This window comes from Zalophus californianus, chromosome 10 (assembly GCF_009762305.2).
Source record: "Zalophus californianus isolate mZalCal1 chromosome 10, mZalCal1.pri.v2, whole genome shotgun sequence".
Classification (NCBI taxonomy): domain Eukaryota; kingdom Metazoa; phylum Chordata; class Mammalia; order Carnivora; family Otariidae; genus Zalophus; species Zalophus californianus.
This window is the reverse complement of record NC_045604.1, coordinates 83,667,761-83,688,436: the sequence shown is the minus strand read 5'-3', so window position 1 is coordinate 83,688,436 and position 20,676 is coordinate 83,667,761. Positions and strand designations below refer to the sequence as shown.

The following is a 20,676-nucleotide window of genomic DNA, read 5'->3' as shown; positions in this document are numbered from 1 at the left end:
CTATGTCAGTGATGTGTTTTTGTGTGTGCCATCTTTTGTGTTATTTAGTTAGGTTATTTGGTCAAGGATAGTGTTCTCCTGAATTCTCCTTTACAGATGTACCTTCTCTTCCGTGGGGTAAAAATTTGAGACTGTGAATATCCTATTTTCTAATGTCTTGACATCCACAATTCAGTTTTAACATCAGCAAGGAAAGGTCTTTTTTATATTTTAAATGCTGTTACATAGCTGTGTAGGACCTGAAATTAAACTCTTCTTGGTCAAGAATTATTTCCTTAGAAATTGTCAGGTTTGGGGGGAAAAACCCACAAAACAAAACACATGGATAATGAGTTAGGGGTATCTTTGCTTCAGAAGCTTTCTGGTAGGTTAATGGCTTGTGTACTTTCAGGATGGTCTATTTTTTTTTTTTTTTTAAAGATTTGTTTGAGAGAGCGAGAAAGAGAGAGAGTACATGAGAGGGGGGAGGGTCAGAGGGAGAAGCAGGCTCCTTGCTGAGCAGGGAGCCTGATGTGGGACTCGATCCTGGGACTCCAGGATCATGACCTGAGCCGAAGGCAGTGGCTTAACCAACTGAGCCACCCAGGTGCCCTATTTTTTTTTTTTTTTTTAAGATTTTATTTATTTGAGAGAGAGAGCATGCACATGAGCCAGGGGAGGGGCAAAGGCTGAGGGAGAAGCAGAATCCCTGCTGAGCAGGACTCTGGGCTCCATCCCAGACAATGGATCCTGGTCATCCCAGGATCATGACCCTGAGCCAAAGGCAGACCCTTAATGGAGCTTTGGTGCTCCATGACTGTCTATCTTTAGTTGTCTGTTCATTTGTTTGAAGGATGGTTGGCTATGGTGCTTTTTATTGTGTTACTAAATTTCATATGAAAGAGAGTTAATGGGCTCACAGGAGTGGGGTAAGTATAGAGATCTTGATGCACGACTTTTGGTATAAATCGTCATTCAGCAGCCATATATTGAGCATTTAACATACAATTGGGCCCTCTGGATTCTGTGCATATAGAGATGATTGTATCTCTTACTATAAAGGAAAATTTAGCTGAGTCAGAATCAATAGACATTTGTCGAGCACCCAACTGTATTTCAGAATCTGCTATGCACTTTTTTTTTTTTTACACTGCTTAGGCATTTACTTAGTGACTTCATGTGTGTACCCCAAGAGCACCTGTGGGGTCAGTGGGGGTTCTGTCTTCATCTAAGGATTTACAAGGCTCAAAGGGATTGTAACTTTCCCAAGACACACGTTTTGTAGGCTGTGGAATTATGAGAGAAGCTCAGGTTACTTAACCATTCCCCCATAGCACCTACACATCCTTTGGGTAATTAATCTGGGTGATTAGAAACTTACTCTTGAACAACTCCTAGAACTCATATATGTCCTTTAAAGGTCTAAATTGTTTAAAATATTCTCCTGCCTACTTTTACAGGTTGACTATGTCATTAAGGAAGCAACTAATCTAGATAACTTGGCTCAGCTGTATGAAGGTTGGACAGCCTGGGTATGAATGGTGAGACAGTAGATGAGTCTGGTTAAGCGAGGTCAGACATCCACCAGAATCAACTCAGCCTCAGGCATCCAAAGCCACACCACAGTCGGTGGTGATGCAACTGGGGGCTTACTCTGAGGAACCCTAGGAAATCTCGGTGCGCTAGGAAGTGAATCCTGCAGGACAGCTGCACTCAGGGATACGCCCAACACCATGGCCTGCAACCCCAGGGTCAAGGGTGAAAGAAAGAAAGCTCACCGCCTGAACATGGAGATTGTCTTTCTGCCACAGAACAGCTGCAAACGTGTCAGGAGGTTAGCTGCAGAAAGAAATCGGGATGCCGCGGAGCACAGAGTGATTTGGAACTCCATTCCACCTGACCCTGTGTGTACAATCCAGGAAAAAACAAACCCCGCTCAGAAACAGAGAAAACTGGGGCCGCGAAGAAATCACAGCCAAGGAAGTTTTGATGCATTCAGATTCTCGTGTAACACTTGTTGCTTGGCAACAGTACTGGTTGGGTTGACCAGTAGGTACAAAAAGACTATGCGATAAGAATTTCAGAAATGGACTGGAAATGGAGAGCTATGTAACAGATACACTACATTGGAAGAACTTACTTCTGAAATGAAGGGAAAAAAAAACTACCCGTTGTCCTCCTCCCTAATCCCACACCATCTATCCACTCCCCCCCCTTTACCTGATCTAATAGATTAGCCATCTTTCTAATTTACTTTTATTTCAATCCTTGTATTTCATATGCTTCCATCTCGATGTTGTTAACAATTTATATTTGGAGTGATAAACAGAAATTTCTCCAAAACGACTGATAACATGGAAAATTCAAGGATTATTTAAAGGTCTGATGATCACATACAAAATATAATTCTGGTTATTTAAGTCATTTCTGTGATTCTATCATGTACAGTTTCCAGAATTGTCACTGTGCATTCAAAAGTAATGAATCTAACAGACATTTGATTTAATGTACACTCCCCTTTGCTTATAGTGTGCATTTTTGGGAGGTCATTCAAATTTTCCCTCTTCTGCGATTGCTGTAGTTTCTTTCATAGAAAGTAGCTAATCCAATGTAATCTTTTACCTTTTTAAAAACCAGGATAGAATAGCTATTAGAGTTTTACATAGTTGATGACAGATTAACAATAAAGTGATGTTCTGGTGGAGGTAGAGTGAGATGTTTTTTAATTCAGTTTTCTCATTTGATACTTTTAATTTCCACTTCGTAAATTATAATTGCTTTAGTTTACCTGGCATTTTAGGACATGTACGTGAAACATCAGCAAAGATGAGAACCACCACCATCTTTTCTTATGTTCAGTTATTAGTCTGTGAAGTACTTTACTTTTTGCACAATTTTAATAGTTTGCTGTGAATTCATAATCAAGGTTTCTTTAAATTTAGTATTGCACTTCAGTATTGTAAACTGAATTGTTGATCCAAAATAAAAATCGAGACTAGAATAGGATTCGTAAAATCACGTATCAACACAAAGTAGAACACAAAATCTTGATTGTTTGAGTACATTTTTCCTGCATTTGAGAGGTTAGGACTGTGATCATTTCTTGTTGCCAGTCTTCACAGACAAACTTGAAGGGTATTAAGGAAAAATTCTACATAGCTCTGGCCTTTTCTGTATTCTGATTGCCACATTAATCTATAATCTTCACATACCCATGAGAGAATGCATCTCAGTGCTTTTCTAATACTTAGGCAAGCATTGCAAGAAAGGTGGTATTTTCAAATACCCTTGTGTCTGATAGCAAGTTAAGGAACCTAGTATGTCAAATTTTATTTTCTTCATTCATTTGAACCTTATTTTCACAATCAAAACAACCTATCTGGAACAATAATGCCATACTGTGTTAAGCACGTTGCTTTATTTCATAGAGGCTGTGTGGGAGTTACTGCATTCATCACTTGATTACCTCTGCTCTCTGAAAAGTAAAGTCTTTTCATCAACATTCTTTATTGTCGTGAGGAAAAACTTGTATCACAATGATAAAACAAATTCACACTAGTTTGTCCCTACAGGTAGTATTCAGAAATTGCTTTTTCTTTGGTAAAGAAGAATTCATTTTATTGCCTGTGAATTTCAGGCTTCAGAGGTACCTGGCACCTTACCCAAGCAAAAACAAAACAGCTTTATATCAGAAACCTGTGCCTCTGGTAAATTATCCATCACTTTTATTTCAAAATGGTCCCTTAGAGAACAGTGTGGCATATGCATGTTTGGTTGTGGGGCAGATGTGAATAACTGAGGACTTATTACTGCACTCTGGACAGTAAGACCCCAGTCCGTGCAGTTTGGCTTCCTCTGGGAAGTCATTCTGCCGAGTAGCCTTGGTATTTTGAACTGTTAACAAGCAAATTCTGCAGATTTAATCACTGGTGAAAGGTCCTGGTGATAGAGCAGATTGAGAAGACAGGGCTGTATTTGGGGGATTATCTTGTAAAATAAAGTTCAGAGTGCTTTTGTTATGAAGTCATTTTTGATGGTACAGAATACCTGTGGAAAACCAGGGATCTGCTCCTCTCTTTTCCTTTCTCTCTAAGATTCAGGGGGTATAGAATAACCTACAACCTCTTCAATTCAGAGTACCCTTGGAAATGGAAGTTTATCTTGTGTTTTGTTGTCTTTGATTTTCTAAAATTGAATTTTAGTTGGTTATCTCTACAAAGCTGTGGAGGCTTATTTGGTTTATGGAGCTGTGTGTATTTCTCTTTTAGTTTTTCTTTTGTGTCTTGCAGGATCTCATTCTTTCTGGTCATGACTTCTTAACATAGTTTGCTAGATTATTAACATTGTGTCTGGCACTTGTGGTGAGTTGTTTTTGAGCTATGTGAGATTTCTGTGTGTGAACTGATAATCAAGCTCTTGATTGCTTCCCTAAATTGTTTTTTAGAGCCCAAACCCCAGGTTCAGGGTGAGGGTTTGTAATACAAAGAAAAACTTCCATCAGTTCTGCCCTTAACACTTGCCACTATTACCTAAGCTTAGTATGTAGTTTTCTTAATATTGTCTATGTTTGGTGTTATCGGCATTGTTTTTAATTGTAGTTGTTCTGATGTGTGAAATTTAAGGAAAGAGCCATTAAAATATGCCGAGCAGGGCAATGCAAGTACAGCCAAATATTAGAGTTGATGTGCAATCTTAGGTCCTTTTAAATCTGGGGTATTATAGGCAGTACTTTAAATTGAAAAGTCTTCCTGGCCTATTTTCCTCCACATATTTGTAATTACTCTGGGGGCATACTTGTTTTGGCAGTACTAAAATCAAAGGAGCTGGTTCTTCTTTTCTCCTAATTCTTTTCATATTAAAGGAAGCACCTACAATTAGCCTGTTAGTCCTATTCATATACATCAAAAATCAGTGAATGCTTTACTGTTAGCACACGTACCTTTGTTTTAGACGAAATTAGATGAATGTGAAAACCAGTGACCTTCCTTTCTCTATCTTGGGCTTGTAAAATGTCAGTAATTTAGAGCTAGGACTGCCCTGCCCCGCCTTTAAATCAAGGAGGTAGACTATAGTGATGTAAGGGTCACTTAAAGAAGGTAGATTTTATTTTCAATACATTGGTTGTATTAGGAACATTCCTCCGATGGGGAAAACTAGCTTAGTGTTACAAATTTTTCCAAACATTGCAGAAGGGGAAATCCACTGTATTCTGAACCCCTAAGGGTTTGTTGCACTTTTCCTGCTTTTTAAAAGCCTGGGTAACAGTGTCACCATCCCTTATGTGTACAAAAGGGCAAAGGGACTCTGACTGAGAAGCTCTCCGGGTTCAAGGGTTAGTTGTACAACAGGAACCCCTTGGAGTCCCTTGCTTTTCTATGGGAATTTGGGCTTACTAGGGAAAAGCTGTTTGTTGTGCTACTGTAAAACTGTCATACAAGGAGTTTGATTTTTGAAGATGGTAAACTCAAGGAATTGCATGTTGTTCTGAAATGCAGGCTTGTAGAATGTTTTTCTTTCAAAACAGGCTGATTTTTTTCTTTTCCTGGCAGTCCAAGTTTCAGCTCCTGTTTCAAGTTCTTGTGTCAAGTTATTTTTCTGGTTTAAATTTCTCTTATATTTCCACCTGTAATGTCAGTGGCAGCAGCATACTTCACTTGTTAATTTACCCTTACCATCAGAGCAAGTTGAGTTGAACTGAATCTTCCTTGTCCTAGTAACATTGTATAAATAAAGTGGCTTCTCTGTACAAAAGGTTGTAATGCCTCCTGATGGATATAATTTTGTGATTGTATTTAAGATTAAAAGTTGAATAAATCACACCAGCTTCCTGAAAAATGTTTGTAATGCATCTTTTGGAAAACAAAAATACATGCCTACCTTCTGCATATTTGCATTAACACAGCAAAGATTGTATGAAAAACGTTTTTCAGAAAATAAAGTCTTAAAAGATGTAGCATTTAAGCTCTGGATTTATTGGTTGAAGTAGGTTCCAGAAAACTTACTTTTGGAATATGGGTAGAGGTTTGGTTTTTTTAAAGTATTAATACCTCCAAAAATGTTTTTAAAGCTCAGTTCTCAACGTATTTTTTTTTTAAGAATTTTTTTATCTCCACACCCAATGTGGGACTTAAACCACAACCCTGAGATCAAGAGTCACATGCTCTACTGACTTAAGCCAGCCAGGCACCACTCAATTTTTTTTCCTTAAGATTTTAGTTTGACAGAGAGCGTGCGCACGAGAGAGAACACAAGCAGGGAGAGTGGGAGAGGGAGAAGAAGGCTTCCCGCGGAGCAGGGAGCCCGGTGCCGCCTGATCCCATAACCCTGGGATCATGACCTGAGCCAAAGGCAGACGCTTTACAGTCGACTGAGCCACCCAGGCGCCCCTGTAATTTTTTTTTTTTAATCCTCGAAGTACTATAGTATTTTTGAGCAGCAGTGAAAATTTTAATTCTATGGGTAAGTTCTAGTATTGTGTAATTTGTTAAGCTTAACTTTGTCAGTATTGAGAAACAAAACCACAGGACATTATTGATATGTGTATTCCCCTGGGGTGTGAAAGCTCTGAAGGAAAATACAATTAAAATGTCTGGCTTGTTTTAAATATCTGGAAATCAGATTGCATTTTGTTGCTAGATCATTATAAGAAGATTTATGTTAACTGTGTTGTCATGGGGCACCTTTCAAAAGATCATATCCTCTTTTTATAGTACAAAAACAAAGCTCAAAAGAAAGCACTAAGGCTCAGGTCATGATCCTGGAGTCCCTGGATCGAGTCCCGCTTCGGGCTCCCCGCTCAGGGAGTCTGCTTCTCCCTGTGACCCTCCCCCCTCCCATGTGTTCGCTCTCTCATTCTCTCTGTCTCGAGTGGATGAATAAAATCTTTAAAAAAAAAAAACAACACTAAGGGTAGGTGTTTTTAAATAATTAAACCAATTGGAAGTTTACAGAAAGACCTTGTACCAGTGCTCCTGGACTGTGAAGTTGCAAATAGGTGTGGGAGCAAATTCTTTGAGTAACAAAAATACTGGGGAGAGGGGAGCCTGTGCTGCTTGAGTTGGTTCAGTTTTTTTCACCTACCTCAATTTCATAAGCTGGTGTTGAAGTCTTAAGCTGTAGGTAGGGAACTTGGGTGAACCAGAAGCATTTTGTAGCAGAGACTGATTTCCCAAAGTAGAAATGTCATTTTTAAAGCATAAAAATTCTGTGGCTTCCTTGGAAGGAGATACTTCTGTGTCTCTACCAAGATTTTGCACTCAGTGCTTAGTATATTCACTATGTGGCTGCGGATTGGGACCTTTTAATTTTCTTTTGAAGAGGGAGGCCAGGGCCTGCTCCTCAAACTTCATAGCTTTAAAATCTCCCCAAATGGGATCTCTGTATCAACTGTTGCATCTTACCTACAAAACCGTATTTTCCCCCCAAAGTGGCCCTTTATTGAAGAGTCCCTTTCCTTTGCAAAGGCACAGACACTCCTCCCACCCCCAAGATCCACAGTAAATTTCACACCCTTCCATGAAACTCATACTGCTCCTGTCCCCACTGGCTTTCTTAGGGGCAGCATGTGTTCTCTTAAGAATCTGGGTAGTTATTTAAGGAATTCTTTTAAAATAAATTTGTGGCATAATAAAGGTGATTATAAAAATGATAAAAGGCTGAAAGGTAAAAGCTATGGTAAGGTTTCCTGAAACATCTCTGACCAGGTCAACATTTGGCATGACTGAAAAAGCACTTAATGCATTTTGAAATCTTGCAGAGAAAAGACGTGGAAGTAATTCATCTTAGTATTATCTAGTAGTTACTCTAGTTCCTAAATTACTGATGAATCCCACTGCTTAGCAGAGGGTTTACAGATTTCCTTATCAAGACCTCCAGTGTAAGCAAGGTTCTGTCAAAAACCAGACCCTTCATGGAGAAGGAGCTCGTCGTTTCATAAGTAACCGAAACGCCCCGTCCCACAAGTTTTCCCTGAAGACCCACATGAATAAGCCACCTTCGTAAATCGGTGCTTTTTTCCCCAAGTTGGGAGAACTATGCCCAGATTCCCTCCTCCTTTCTCCATCTAGCTAAGGCCTTACTCTTAATGGTTAGATGGGGTAAACTGCCGACAATTTACAGAAACAGCTCTTTCCACTCGTCCTCAAAACCTCATGGGGTGGGCACAAGTGTCCGCGTCTCAAGACTGGACTAAACAGTTGCCCAGGGGCCGGGCCAGGGCGGCGAGAGCGGCCGCAGGGGGGGCGCAGCGAGAGCGATGGGCACCGGGCCTCTCTGATCACAGCGAGGTCAGCGTCACGCGCCCATCTCTGCCCTGCGCCGGATAATGCGTGTCCTGTTTCTTCAAGGACTCAATTCCCGCAAATCTCTTTAGCTGCTTTGAACTCCAGCAGAAGAGGGTCCGAGAGCTACCATGGCCGCCACCCCTGGTTCTACCGCGGACAGACCAAGGCGCGGTGGGGGGGTGGGGGGGGAGGAAAGGCAGCGGCCGTTCAACCGCTTCCGAAAGACCTGGGCAGGGCGTCACACTGCTCCTGGGCACTGGTTGGTTGTTCCTTGTCCCCGCCCCCTCGCCCTGAGCGGCCTCCGTCTCCTTTGACCTCAATTTCAAGCCATGCGCTGGACAGCGGTTGGTCGGGCTCCCCCGAAACTTGAGTTCAATCCACCCAATGAGGAGCGGGCTTCGCGGAGACTGTCGGGAAAGGTGGCTGGCCTATATAAGCGGCCTGCGGGGCGTGCCCTAGCGTTAGGGTTGCTGTGTGGGTCTCTGTGGAAACCTTGTTTGGGGGGCGGTGTGCGCCCGCTAAGGCAGCGCCTCAGGGACGATGGCGGAGGGAGATAATCGCAGCACAAACCTGCTGGTGAGTCGTGGGGAACCAAGCAGGGCCTCCGGACTTGGGTGGGCTTCTCCTGGCGGCGCTTGCGGCCTCGTTCCTATCACCCGTGGTGGGCCCGGCCCTTCCCTCCCGGTTCCCAGGCGCAGGCGACGACGTCCGCCCCTTGGGCCTCTTGGGTAGGTGCAGTGTGGCGGTCACTAGACGTGTCGACCCCTAACATCCCCTGGGGAAGGTACAAGACGGGGTGAGGAGGGCGCGTGATCTGGCACCGCGAATGGGGAATGAAAAGGAAGTGGGAGAAGGGGGGCGCCTGCGATAAGCCTGGGGTGAAGCCTGGGGCAGAGGGCCGCGAGGGGCCTGTCGAGCGCTCTTGAGCCCCGGGCCCCCAGTCATACCCGAGTTTCCCCCTCTTTGATTTCAACCAGGCTGACCTTTCGTTCTTTTTCCCCCACACTTGGACAGGGTGGAGGGTCAAAGGGCCGCTGCCGAAATTTGTTAGAGCTTGCACAGCTTAAACCGCAGGGAGGCTGTGAGCTCAACGCAGGGAACTGGGACCAGGGTCCAGCAGGAAGGACAGTGGGAGGACCTTGCGTTTGTCTGGAGGTTGTAAAGGAGGGGTGTGTGTGTGTCACGGGATGACTTTAGAATAAGCAGGGGTCTGAAGAAACTGCAGTGACGTATCACAGGCGGACAAATTTAACCTCACTACGAGTTTCACGGCTCGATCTAGGCAAAAACGAGAGAGAGCCTTGCCTTTTGTCCGTTGCCACAATGAATAGAGGACCCAAAGAATTTAATCTTTGAAGTTTGACATTCCAAGAGCCCAGGTGCTAATGAATTAAGTGACTTTGCAGGGAAGTTTTGATTGTGCGAGAGATTTTCATTTTGCATTGGTTTCTAGAAATGCATGACCTGTTCGTTTAAACACACACAAACACACTTCTCTTTAGTTAGCATAGTTAGCCCCAGCCAGGTTCCAGTTAAAGAGGATTGCTTGAAGCACAAAGAATTGCCCAAATTCACACAGTTTATTGAAATGACAGATCCTGGCCTGGAGTTCGGCTGCTCTTTCCAGCAGAGCAGTGTAACTTTAAGGAGAACAAAGCCTTTGGCTTTGGATATCCTGGGTTCAGATCTTTTAACCTCTCTTGTATCTGTTACTTCATCTGTAAAATGAGGTTTGTAACAATACCACCCTTTTAGCATATTGGGAGGATTAATTAAAGTATAAGCATATAAAATACATAAAGAGTTTCTGGCACATAGTAATCTCATATTTAACTATATCAAGCATGATATATAAAGTCAGAAATGTTGGAGTCACCTAAGTGATGAGTGTGGCACAGATAGATAGCAACTTTATTAAGATTGGGCTGCACTGTCCTCTGTCTTTTGTATATTTCTCAGTGATAACATTTATAAGGGCACATGGGTTTCTGTCAGTTCTTTTTCCTGTACCAAAATCAGTTTAGGGGCTTTTTGCCACATTGACTCATTCCAGAAGTCTACTTTCAGCAGATTGTCAGATTTGCAGAGAAACTTGAAGTCTAACCAAATGTCCTGGTAAGTGTAAGAAGCACTCATTGTATTGAGATATATTGAGCTTAAGATGCCTCATGTAATTTGGTGAAAGTAGTTTTACTTAACTGTGAACTGATGCCAGCATCTAAATGATTCCATTACACAAAGCTATTTTAAAAATTGAATGCTGTTCAGGGAGAGGCTTTCCTAATGGATTTAGAAGTAGGGGTATAAATCAATGAAATGACAAAACAACAGATCAATTCTCACCACCTGAAAAATGAGCAAACGTAAGGCGATCTAATTTTATATTTTGGGTGCTGCCACTTAGTAATGCATGACTTTGAGAAAGCTAGTTACCCATTCTGAGGTCACTTTTCTTTGTTAAATGGGTCTCATTATCCCATACACTATGAGGGGCTCTGTAAGGATTGTTACATGATGTATGAAGAGTAGCCCACTGCTTGGACTTGGAAGGTGAGTGTTAAATGATAGGTTGGCCTCCCCCCCCGCCCCCCCCCCGGCCCCGCGCATTTGATTTCTGTCTTTGGTACCAGATTTGCAGAATTTTTTAGGACCTAATTTAAGATAGTGACTTGGTTGAGAGCTGTTTTACATTCTTGGTGTCTTAAAAAAATTTAACTCTCTAGGAAGAAATGTTGGGAGTAGTAAAATGATTGCTTTACATGTTGGTCTTATGTAGGCTGCAGAGACTGCAAGTCTGGAAGAGCAGCTGCAGGGATGGGGAGAAGTGATGCTGATGGCTGATAAAGTCCTCAGATGGGAAAGAGCCTGGTTTCCACCTGCCATCATGGGTGTGGTTTCTTTGGTGTTTCTGTAAGTGAGCTATTAAATTACTGTGGATTGTGCTTGTTATTAAAAAGGGCTCAGGTAATACACAGCCTCCATTTTTGAAAGTGCCTTAAGTCTTTTGTAATGTGTAATCTGTAAAGAATGCCTTTTCTTGGAGCAGTTCTCCTAGTTTTCAGAATTTGTAGTACTTAGTAAACTTGGTAACTTAAAGCAGTTGAATAAATCAGTGGCTCTCACACTTTTTGGCCTTAGGACCCTTTACACTCCTAAAAAGTATTGAGGACCCCAAGGAGCTTTTGTCTCTTGATATTTACATTAACCATTGCAACTATGATGTCATCACATTCTGAAGCTTCCTGGAAAACCACTTGTGAGAAACTGAGAATGAAAAAGGCAGATAAAACATCTTTGAGACCCAAAAGACTTAAGTGAATAAACAGCTTCAGCTAGTAATAGTAATGACTATGTTTTTCTAACCTTCATTTTTTTTTTTTTCTAAAACAGGACTATCTACTATCTAGATCCATCTGTTCTGTCCGGTGTTTCCTGTTTTGTTATGTTTTTGTGTTTGGCTGACTACCTTGTTCCCATTCTAGCTCCTAGAATTTTTGGCTCCAATAAATGGTAGGTGGTATAATGATTTTGCTAGTTTCTGTGAAGTTACTGAACCTGGTGGCTGTGATTAGTGTGCTGTAATGAAGCACATAGAATTGTCCCAACTATTGGATACCTAGGGGTTAGGATTGTTGCTTTTATATGAAGAGTTTCTTAGCCGATTCAGTTATAAATCATGAATTTCCAGTACTTATATCTCCATAGTTCTTTTATAGTTTAGCATTTATTTATTTATTTTTAAGGTTTTAGTTTTGCAAGCGTGAGCAGGAGCCTGGGGGACGCGGGGTGTAGAGGGAGAAGCAGACTCCCAGCTGAGCCGGATCCTGGGATCATGACCTGAGCCGAAGGCAGGCTTAACCCACTGAGCCACCCAGGGATCTTAGCATTTATTTCACCTTTTTTTCCTTTCTAGACCTTTTATTGAAGTGAGGTTTTTTGAGGTAATGTTTTATCAAGTATTGCAGAACTCGTACTGAGCTTTTCATAGAAATAGTATGTTTATATTTTACATTTATTTTCTTTTTTATTTAAGATACTATAGTTTGCAGGCTATTTTTGAATGAATATAAAAACAGTAACGTAAATTTTTGTCCATTTATTGAGCAGCTATTTATTGAATGTCTACTTTTTTGTTAGGCACTGTTCTGAGTGCTGTGAAATATTTTGACTCTTAAGATGCATCTTGTGTTTAAGGTTGATGTTGACACAGTGTAGTGGTAGTTAGCTAAATGCATAGAAAGTGCTTCAGAACAGATGCATTAAAGTATTTTAACTTCCCTCTGGAATGTTGCATTTCTCACTTTTGATCCAAATAATCAACAAAACTAGATGCTGGAGTAGATTTTTTTTTTTTTTTTTTTTTTTTGGTCCTAGTTGCTTTTCTCCCTTGGTTGTTTAATTTGATCAGTAGTCTACATGTGCCTTTAGTTTTTTTTTGTTCCCTGATAATAGCAAATTATAAAATAATTCTGTAAAATAAATAATTTTAAATACATGCCTTATGGATCTTTTAAGAACAAATTTGGACATTTTAAGAAATTTGCTTAAGTTATGGGATAATTAAGCTTTTTATTTAAAAATGTTTCCCCTCTAGCAGAAAGGATTAGTGTTAGGAAATGCGCTTTGAATTGTTTTTCACATGTAGTAATGAGTTAGGCTGCTGTTTTTTGGGCAAGTTTGTAATCATGTAATGTAGCAACTTAACAAAGGAAATCTACTTCTGACCTTGACCTTATTAGTCAGATGACATTCTAATCTGCTAATTCATAACTCCTGGAGAAAAGTTTTCAGAAATAAACACTGGTAGTTTCATGGTAATCAGTATGTGGCTCAGTCCAGAGCAGTTTTATTTTTTGATCTTTTTTAAAATTTTTTGATCTTAATGAGGAAGGAAGAACACTGTTGCATAGCCACAATTCAGCCTTGACCATGGGTGGCGTTTAACATCTAGTTGTTTACAAGAAGTTCCAGGGCTTATCAGGAACCCTTCTGCTGTATCTATCACTGCAGTTTTACAGAGAGGAGCGAAAGGAATCTACCCCCCCCCAGAGTAGGTTCTATGCCAATATATCTGTATAGCAAAGACAGTATAAGGGTGAACTTTTTTTTTTTAATCAGAATCCAAAAAACATTAAAAAAGGCTTTCTTGGATTATCTTTTTATATTTTTACTGCTGTTTTGTTTGTATTTTCCCTCACTGGAACTAAATTTATAAAGAATTTGGATTTGAGCTGTTCGTTGCTGCCTTCGCATCAAGTGTATGAAGCCCAGTTGAGGGTATTATGCTTGGAATGGAGTAGTTATTATCTTAGTGAAGAGTGTGCAGACAGAGCTGCAGGGTAGAAACTCATCGTCTTCCTCAAAATAGTGAGACACTGATGGGCTACAACCCAGAATTCTTTTGGATTTGAAAAATAATATAGGAGGAGAGAAATTAATTTATACTGATTTCTGCATGGCCCATAGTAGCCTTGAGTCTTTTGTTACTATAATTAACCAAACGTGGTTTTAGAAGCACAGATTACCATTGCTTTGTACATACACATGTCTTTACGTAAAAACTTATTCCTGAGTTTTCTTAATGGTAAAGAAACTTTTTCACGATTATAAGATAACGTGAATTGTTTTTTATTTAAACTTTATTTAGGGGATAGCTTTTTAAATTTAAGAGGATGATGTATTTCTGTTTACTATAAAGACTTGCTTATAGTGAAGGGGAAAATTTTTTTTGTAGGACCACTGAGCAACAGCAAAGATTCCATGAAATTTGTAGCAATCTGGTAAAAACTCGACGCAGAGCTGTGGGCTGGTGGAAACGCCTCTTTACACTAAAGGAAGAAAAGCCTAAAATGGTACTTTTTTAGTTTTGACTTATTTCAGTAAAGCAAAATTTTAACATTGGGTCTATTTTTACTTCATTGTAGTCTAATGATAGCCTTTGTTTTAATAGTTTGATATTTATATTCAGTAGTTTGATATTTATCATTATCCATTGGTTTAACTCCTCTTGAGTACATTCATAAATGTTTGTATGAATTAGACTGAATTACTGGAAGTTAAATTCCATTTCCATTTAATTTTGTACTCTAGTGGAGCAAAATTTTTGTTTTTACTTATTGAAATAAAAAGACAAATACTTAAAAAGCATTTGTTCTCTTATCTCTTAGCTTCACATAAGGTCACAATGTGAATTATTAATTGTAAAAGTAGTATAATTTATTGTAAATTAATTTATACAGAGAATTATAGTAATTCTAGGAGGGAATGTGTGTAAATTCCATGAAGTAGATCTAGTGGAGTTTTCTATGGATTTTATATAATATATAAATACCAAGTCTCTTTAAAGAAAAGTGGATAAAGACTGGATTATTTTATTTTCCAACCTTTGAAACAACATCCTACAGTTAAGCTTCCTAGTCTTCTTCTAGGAGCTGATAAATTTTTGTTGTTTTCATTATTTAGTACTTCATGACCATGATTGTTTCTCTTGCTGCGGTTGCTTGGGTGGGACAGCAAGTCCACAACCTGCTGCTCACCTACCTGATAGGTAAGTCTTTGAGGAAGAACTATAGGCATATTCTGGCCACTGAAGTCTGTTTGGAACTTAGTCAACAAATATGTGTGTGTTTATCAAGATTAAGGCACAGATGGAGGATTGGGAATATAGAGAGATGACTAAAACCCATGTCCTTGTTTTCTGGGAGTTTGTGGTCATACAGTAAATTAAAACATAATAACCAAGGTAGAAAGTGACATGCGAGAGGTAAAAGTAAGCAGTGTGTGTTATTTGAGGTTGAGGGGTGTGATAGCAGAAGTTTCTGGGGATAAATACAATGAAAGTAATGGATTTTTTATTGGTTCCTCCCATTAGAGTGCCTAATAGTCTGGGAAACTACTTCTATAAAATGTAATAATCTAGAGGAAATTAATTGCTGTCTCCTTCATTTTGTTTATTTTTAAGTGACTTTCTTACTGTTGCTTCCTGGATTAAACCAGCATGGAATCATTTTGAAGTACATTGGAATGGCCAAAAGGGAGATAAATAAGCTTCTCAAACAAAAAGAAAAGAAAAATGAATAATGCATCTGCTTTATTCAGTGTAATGAATGGCATATACATTGTCCTTGGGAACAGTTTCTGTTATGCTGTCTGGATACTAAAATGTTACAGAAGTAGCTCTTTGCTCTCCCTCTTTTGCCTTTAGTGCGTAGAAATTCAGACTTGCCGAGTAAGGCTTTATGCATAGTGTCTTCATGTGAAGTGTAGCTGGATGCATTCTCATCAGTTGGCCTTATATGGACAACTCATTCGTGAGTACGACTTGTTTTGATTTTTCTCCACCCAGGTTAATTGCATTCTTACTTTTAGGCAACTTCCTTTAAAATAATATAGTGGTGAACTTCACCTTTTAGTACAGTTAACTGTGACTTTGGATAATTAATTGTTCCAGTTGATCTTTGCTTTAGCTAGATACAAGTTAGTGGTCTGTGGCTACAGGAAGCTGGTTCTACTGTCTGCTTCCACAGTCTGCTTAAACTGCCTGGCTTCATGAATACAGAGACCAAGTTGACCACTTCCAATGAAGAGACCAATTAAGATTCATTCCTCATGCTGTTTCTATACAATGGGAGAAGAATCCTCTGGAATAAAATGAAACCAATTCCATGCCCTAGTATGTGCTGGTTTCTGCCTTTGAAAAACTTAGTAATTTGTAAGAAACATTGATCTTTCCTCCCAAATGGGGAATATGACAGGCTTTGAGCTCGTCTCTCGTTGCTCTTAGACTTCAAGTTAGTAGATCCTTAGAGGCTTTTTTAACAGCAGGCTTCCAGAAGTTTGTGTTTAGGATTTTTAGCATATTTTTAATTTCAGGTTTTCAGCCGACTGAAACTAAAGTACATAATAGGTTAAGACTCAGGTCTATGACCTTCACTCCAACACCAGCCAATAAAGGACAGAAGTCTTCCTATACTTAGTCAAGAGTCATTTCAGTAGAAAATAATCTTAGCCTACTAATTTTTCGAGACCAGACTAAGCCTTTGGAGGTAAGCCTCAAGATTCTTATTTGAAGGTAATTGCTGGCTGCTTTGGCCCCCAGAGATTTGGCACAGGAGGTGGTGTTTATGCTGGCATCTGACTTTTTTCCTAGATCTCTCTCTCTGAAGAGTGCAAGGGCTGCTGGGGAGAGCAGACTTTTGGCGACGATAGGTGGCCTCTGGTCTACAGAGATTTTGTAACTGCTTGGAAAGTGTCTTAGAATCATTCTCCCTTTCAGTAGCTAGAAATTTAGAATAGCTGAAATCTGTAGGCATGAACCTCTGAGGGCCGAAAATGTGACATTTGGGAACAGTTCTTAAACTCTGATTAACTAGCTGTAATATAGTTTTGTGAATTTACTGCACTGATGCTGGACCTTGTGGTATATCTGTCCCTAATAAGTGTTTTCTCCCCTTCAATATTACTGTAAACAGTGGCACCCATTGTAGTATATGTTTGATTTTTTTTTTTAATGTTTCCTATGAAAACTACAAACTACCTTAATTTTTACATGTGTTTCCTCATTGTAGATAAGCCTATCTTGCTATCTGGATTTTTTTGTGTATATGTGTTCTACCAATTAACTACTTTGCAGTTTTAATCTTGTATTATTTCTTCTACTTTGTTTTGTGTAAAAGGGGGAAAATAAAAAAGCTGGAATCCCTCCTTGTGTGTCTTCCTTTCTTTTTTATACCTTAGCTGTTAAGGTGTTTACATTGTTTACATGATTGGATTTGTGCATCCGGTTAATGAACAAACCTAGGTGATCATTATGTGCCTACATGGTTCTCTTTAAGAACAGAATGAAAGAAAAGGTATACATTCATTCCTCCAGCAAACATTCAGGCACCATGCTAGATGGAAAAGGAGACAGTAAGCGATGGCCAAAGATGAGCGTGAGAGGACCACACTGGACGAACAGGCAGGGAACGATGGAGGCTCGCGAGACGTCCTGTCATGATTATCTCTGCTTCAGGGCCCAGCTCAGAGTTCAGTGCTTGCTTATTGGTGTTTGACTTCTGTCTGCACTTTGAACTCTTAATTATGAAAAATTTTAAATTGGGGGGCACCCTGCTCATGCAGTCGGTAGAGCATGTGACTCTTGATCTCTGGGTTGTGAGTTGGAGCCCCACAACGGGCATAGAGTTTACTTAAAAAAATGGATGTTTTTATCAGTGGGCCTCATTATTTATACTTCGTGGGTCTTGGGAACAGATTCAAATGACAAGCCCTCTGACCCTTGCCCCTCCCACCAAAAGTTTGGCTTCTTAGAATCTCCTGGGGTTTTGGTGATATCCAGAAAAGGGAAATTTTAACCCGGTCACTGTAGATCTCTCCATGGTCACCTGATATTTGAAGTGCTGGTCTTCTACTATGCATCTGTGATTCATTCTCAGGCTAGTCTCATTTGGCTGGCTTCCCAGGCCAGCTGTGGCCACAGCAAAAGTCCCTTTTTGACATTTGCCTTGGCACCACCTCCAGTGGAGGTCCCATCATCCAAGATTTACAGGATACTGAGAGGAGGTCATTTGCAGTTAGTTGTGTGAAGAGTGAATGGGGGCGCTTGGCTGGCTCAATTGGTAGAGCATGTGACTCTTGACCTCAGGGTTGTGAGTTCAAGCCCTACATTACGCATAGAACCTACTTTAAAAAAAAAACAACACTCTTAGTGCCCTGTCTACAGAAAAAAAAAAAGTGAAGGGATTTTTGAGTTTTTACCAGTTGGTTTTTACCAGCAGTTTATCTTCCACATGTTAACATTTTAACAAGTCAGATCACAGTCCTATTTGAAGATCTCTGAGCAAGCAGGTTCCAGTTTGCCTGCAGCATAAATCACAAACTTGTGAGGCGATTTACAACTGGCCCTCTGTTCTGCCATTCCTTCACCCTGTTTTCCAATTTCAGCCTAGCTATTCTGAGATTTCTATTTGTCTTTATAGGATTCCATTCCCCCCTAGTTCTTGGAGCCGTCTACTGCCCCACACACCCTTCCTATTTTGGGATCAGGTAGTCCTAGATTCAAACCCCATTAAGTAATTTACCTAGTAGCTTAGACAAGAAACCACTTTTTTGCTTTGACTTTTCTTTATAAGATTATTCATTTGAGAGAGTGAGCAAAAGTGAGAGTGGGGGGGGAGGGGCAGGAAGAGAGGGAGAGAGAAACTCCCTCCAGCAGACTCCCTGCTGAGCACAGAGCCCAACGTGTGGCTTGACCTCAAGACTTTGAGACTGTGACCCAAGCTGAAATCAAGAGTTGGATGCCCAAACAACTGAGCCCCTGCCTTTTTTTTTTTTAGGATTTTATTTACACATTTGACAGAACACAAGCAGGCGGAGCAGCAGGCAGAGGGAGAGACAGAAGCAAGCTCCTCACGGAGCAGAGAGCCGGACATGGGGCTTGATCCCAGGAACGTGGGTTCATGACCTGAGCCAAAGGCAGACATTTAATCTGACTGAGCCACCCAGTGCCCCTGACTTTTTAAATTGAGAGCAAATTGTCAGTTTCAAATTGAATTTAGTTATCTCATTTGTGAAATGAGGGTAAAAGTACAGATCTCATAGAGGGGCATTATACATTTGTTTTGAGGATTCTATGAGTTCATAGAAAGGAAGCACATAGCAGCAGTTTGGTAGCCTTAGCACAATTCAGGACACAGATCAAATGGCACTTCTGTGAAATCTTTAGCAACTTTCCAGGCCAACTCTGCATCCCCACAGCATTTCATATCGGCATCCCATATAGCAAACTGTCTGGTATTGTATTCTTAGAGGTCTGTTTTCCCTGTTGGGATCTGAACCTCTTAAGGTCAGAAACACTGGGGCGCCTGGGTGGCTCAGTTGTTAAAGCTTCTGCCTTCGGCTCAGGTCATGGTCCCAGGGTCATGGGATCGAGCCCCACATCGGGCTCCCTGCTTGGCGGTAAGCCTGCTTCTCCCTCTCCCACTCCCCCTGCTTGTGTTCCCTCTCTCGCTGTGTCTCTCTCTCTCTCTCTCTCTGTCAAATAAATAAATAAAATCTTTAAAAAAAAAGAAAGGTCAGAAACATCTTTGTCCCCGCAGGGTCTGGTACAACATGGGGCACATGGAAGACACTCAGATGTTGAATGAATGAATGAAGTGTATAAAGAGATAGTGGATGGTGCTATTTTTCTATTTATGTACAGGAAGGCTATTGAAGGAAAGTGGGTTTCTTAGCTCCCCACTGTTGCTAATGCCCTCAGTTAAGGTGAACTCCACATTTTTAGTAAACAAAACATTAAGTGTACAGATAATCAGTTAATCAAAATAATTTTCATTAAAAAAGCAAATGGGAGGGGCACCTGGGTGGGTGGCTCAGTCAGTGAAGGATCTGCCTTCGGCTCAGGTCATGATCCCAGGGGTCTGGGATTGAGTCCTGCGTCGAGCTCCTTCCTCAGCGGCGAGCCTGCTTCTCCCTCCCTCTGCTGCTCCCCCTGCTTGTGCTCTCTCTCTCTCTTGCTTGCTATCTCTGTCTCTCTGTCAAATAAATAAATAAGATCTTAAAAAAAAAACAAATAGGAAAAAAGAAACAGGGCACCTGGGTGGCTCAGTGTGTTAAAGCATCCAACTCCTGATTTCGGCTCAGGTCATGATCTCATGGTTGCAAGATCCAGCCCCAAGTCAGGCTCCAGGCTGGGCATGGAGCCTGCTTAAGATTCTCTCTCTCCCGGCGCTGGGATCGAGGCCCGCATCGGGCTTCCTGCTCAGCGGAGAGCCTGCTTCTCCCTCTCCCGCTCCCCCTGCTTGTGTTCCCTCTCTCACTCTCTCTCTCTCTGTCAAATAGATAAAATCTTTAAAAAAAATAAAAAATCCATCACCTAACAGCCATCTTAAAAAAAAAAAAAACCAAAACTCTCTCTCCTCGGGGTAACTGGCTGATGGACATTAAGGAGGGCACGTGATGTAATGAGCACTGGGTGTTACATGCAACTGATGAATCATTGTACCCTACCTCTGAAACTAGTAATATACTCTGTTAATTAACTGAATTTAAATAAAAAACTGATAAAAAAGAATTCTCTCCCTCCATCCCCTCTCTAAAAAATAAATGAAGGGGCGCCTGGGTGGCTCAGTTGGTTAAGCGGCTGCCTTCAGCTCAGGTCATGATCCCAGGGTCCTGGGATCAAGCCCCTCATCGGCTCCCTGCTCAGTGGGAAGCCTGCTTCTCCCTCTGCCACTCCCCCTGCTTGTGTTCCCTCTCTCGCTGTCTCTCTGTCAAATAAATAATAAAAAAATCTTAAAAAATAAAAAATGAAAAAGCAAATGGTCCTTTTGTAATGTAAATTATAAGAGAATTCTATATCCTGGAGATGTACAAACTGAGAGTTTTGCTTTCCTCAAGGTTCATTTAGGTTATCTCT

General features: G+C 40.8%; 2 protein-coding genes across 8 annotated transcripts in view; both read left to right on the top strand.

Annotated features, from left to right (window-relative positions):
• SMG1 (SMG1 nonsense mediated mRNA decay associated PI3K related kinase) overlaps nucleotides 1–5,933 on the top strand; it is a 104,600-nt gene extending 98,667 nt beyond the window's left edge. For 4 of the 6 annotated variants that reach the window (XM_035722092.1, XM_035722096.1, XM_035722094.1 and 1 more), the window contains one exon: nucleotides 1,440–2,156. In XM_035722092.1, the coding sequence (XP_035577985.1) occupies nucleotides 1,440–1,517 (78 nt within the window). In that variant the 3' untranslated portion in view covers nucleotides 1,518–2,156. Of the gene's footprint in view, nucleotides 1–1,439 lie in introns of all 6 variants that reach the window. The other 2 variants (XM_035722093.1, XM_035722091.1) reach the window with 1 other exon arrangement.
• A 2,752-nt stretch (nucleotides 5,934–8,685) lies between these two features.
• On the top strand, nucleotides 8,686–16,964 carry ARL6IP1 (ADP ribosylation factor like GTPase 6 interacting protein 1). 2 transcript variants are annotated; one of them, XM_027613283.2, is made up of 6 exons: nucleotides 8,686–8,837; nucleotides 11,038–11,171; nucleotides 11,652–11,771; nucleotides 13,996–14,113; nucleotides 14,724–14,808; nucleotides 15,223–16,964. In XM_027613283.2, exons 1-6 carry the CDS (start codon nucleotides 8,802–8,804, stop codon nucleotides 15,339–15,341), a joined length of 612 nt encoding a protein of 203 aa, XP_027469084.1. In that variant the 5' UTR covers nucleotides 8,686–8,801; the 3' UTR covers nucleotides 15,342–16,964. The 2 variants fall into 2 exon arrangements, with proteins under 2 accessions (XP_027469084.1, XP_027469085.1); XM_027613284.2 differs by lacking the exon at nucleotides 8,686–8,837 and adding an exon at nucleotides 10,315–10,376.
• The last annotated feature ends 3,712 nt before the right edge of the window (nucleotides 16,965–20,676 follow it).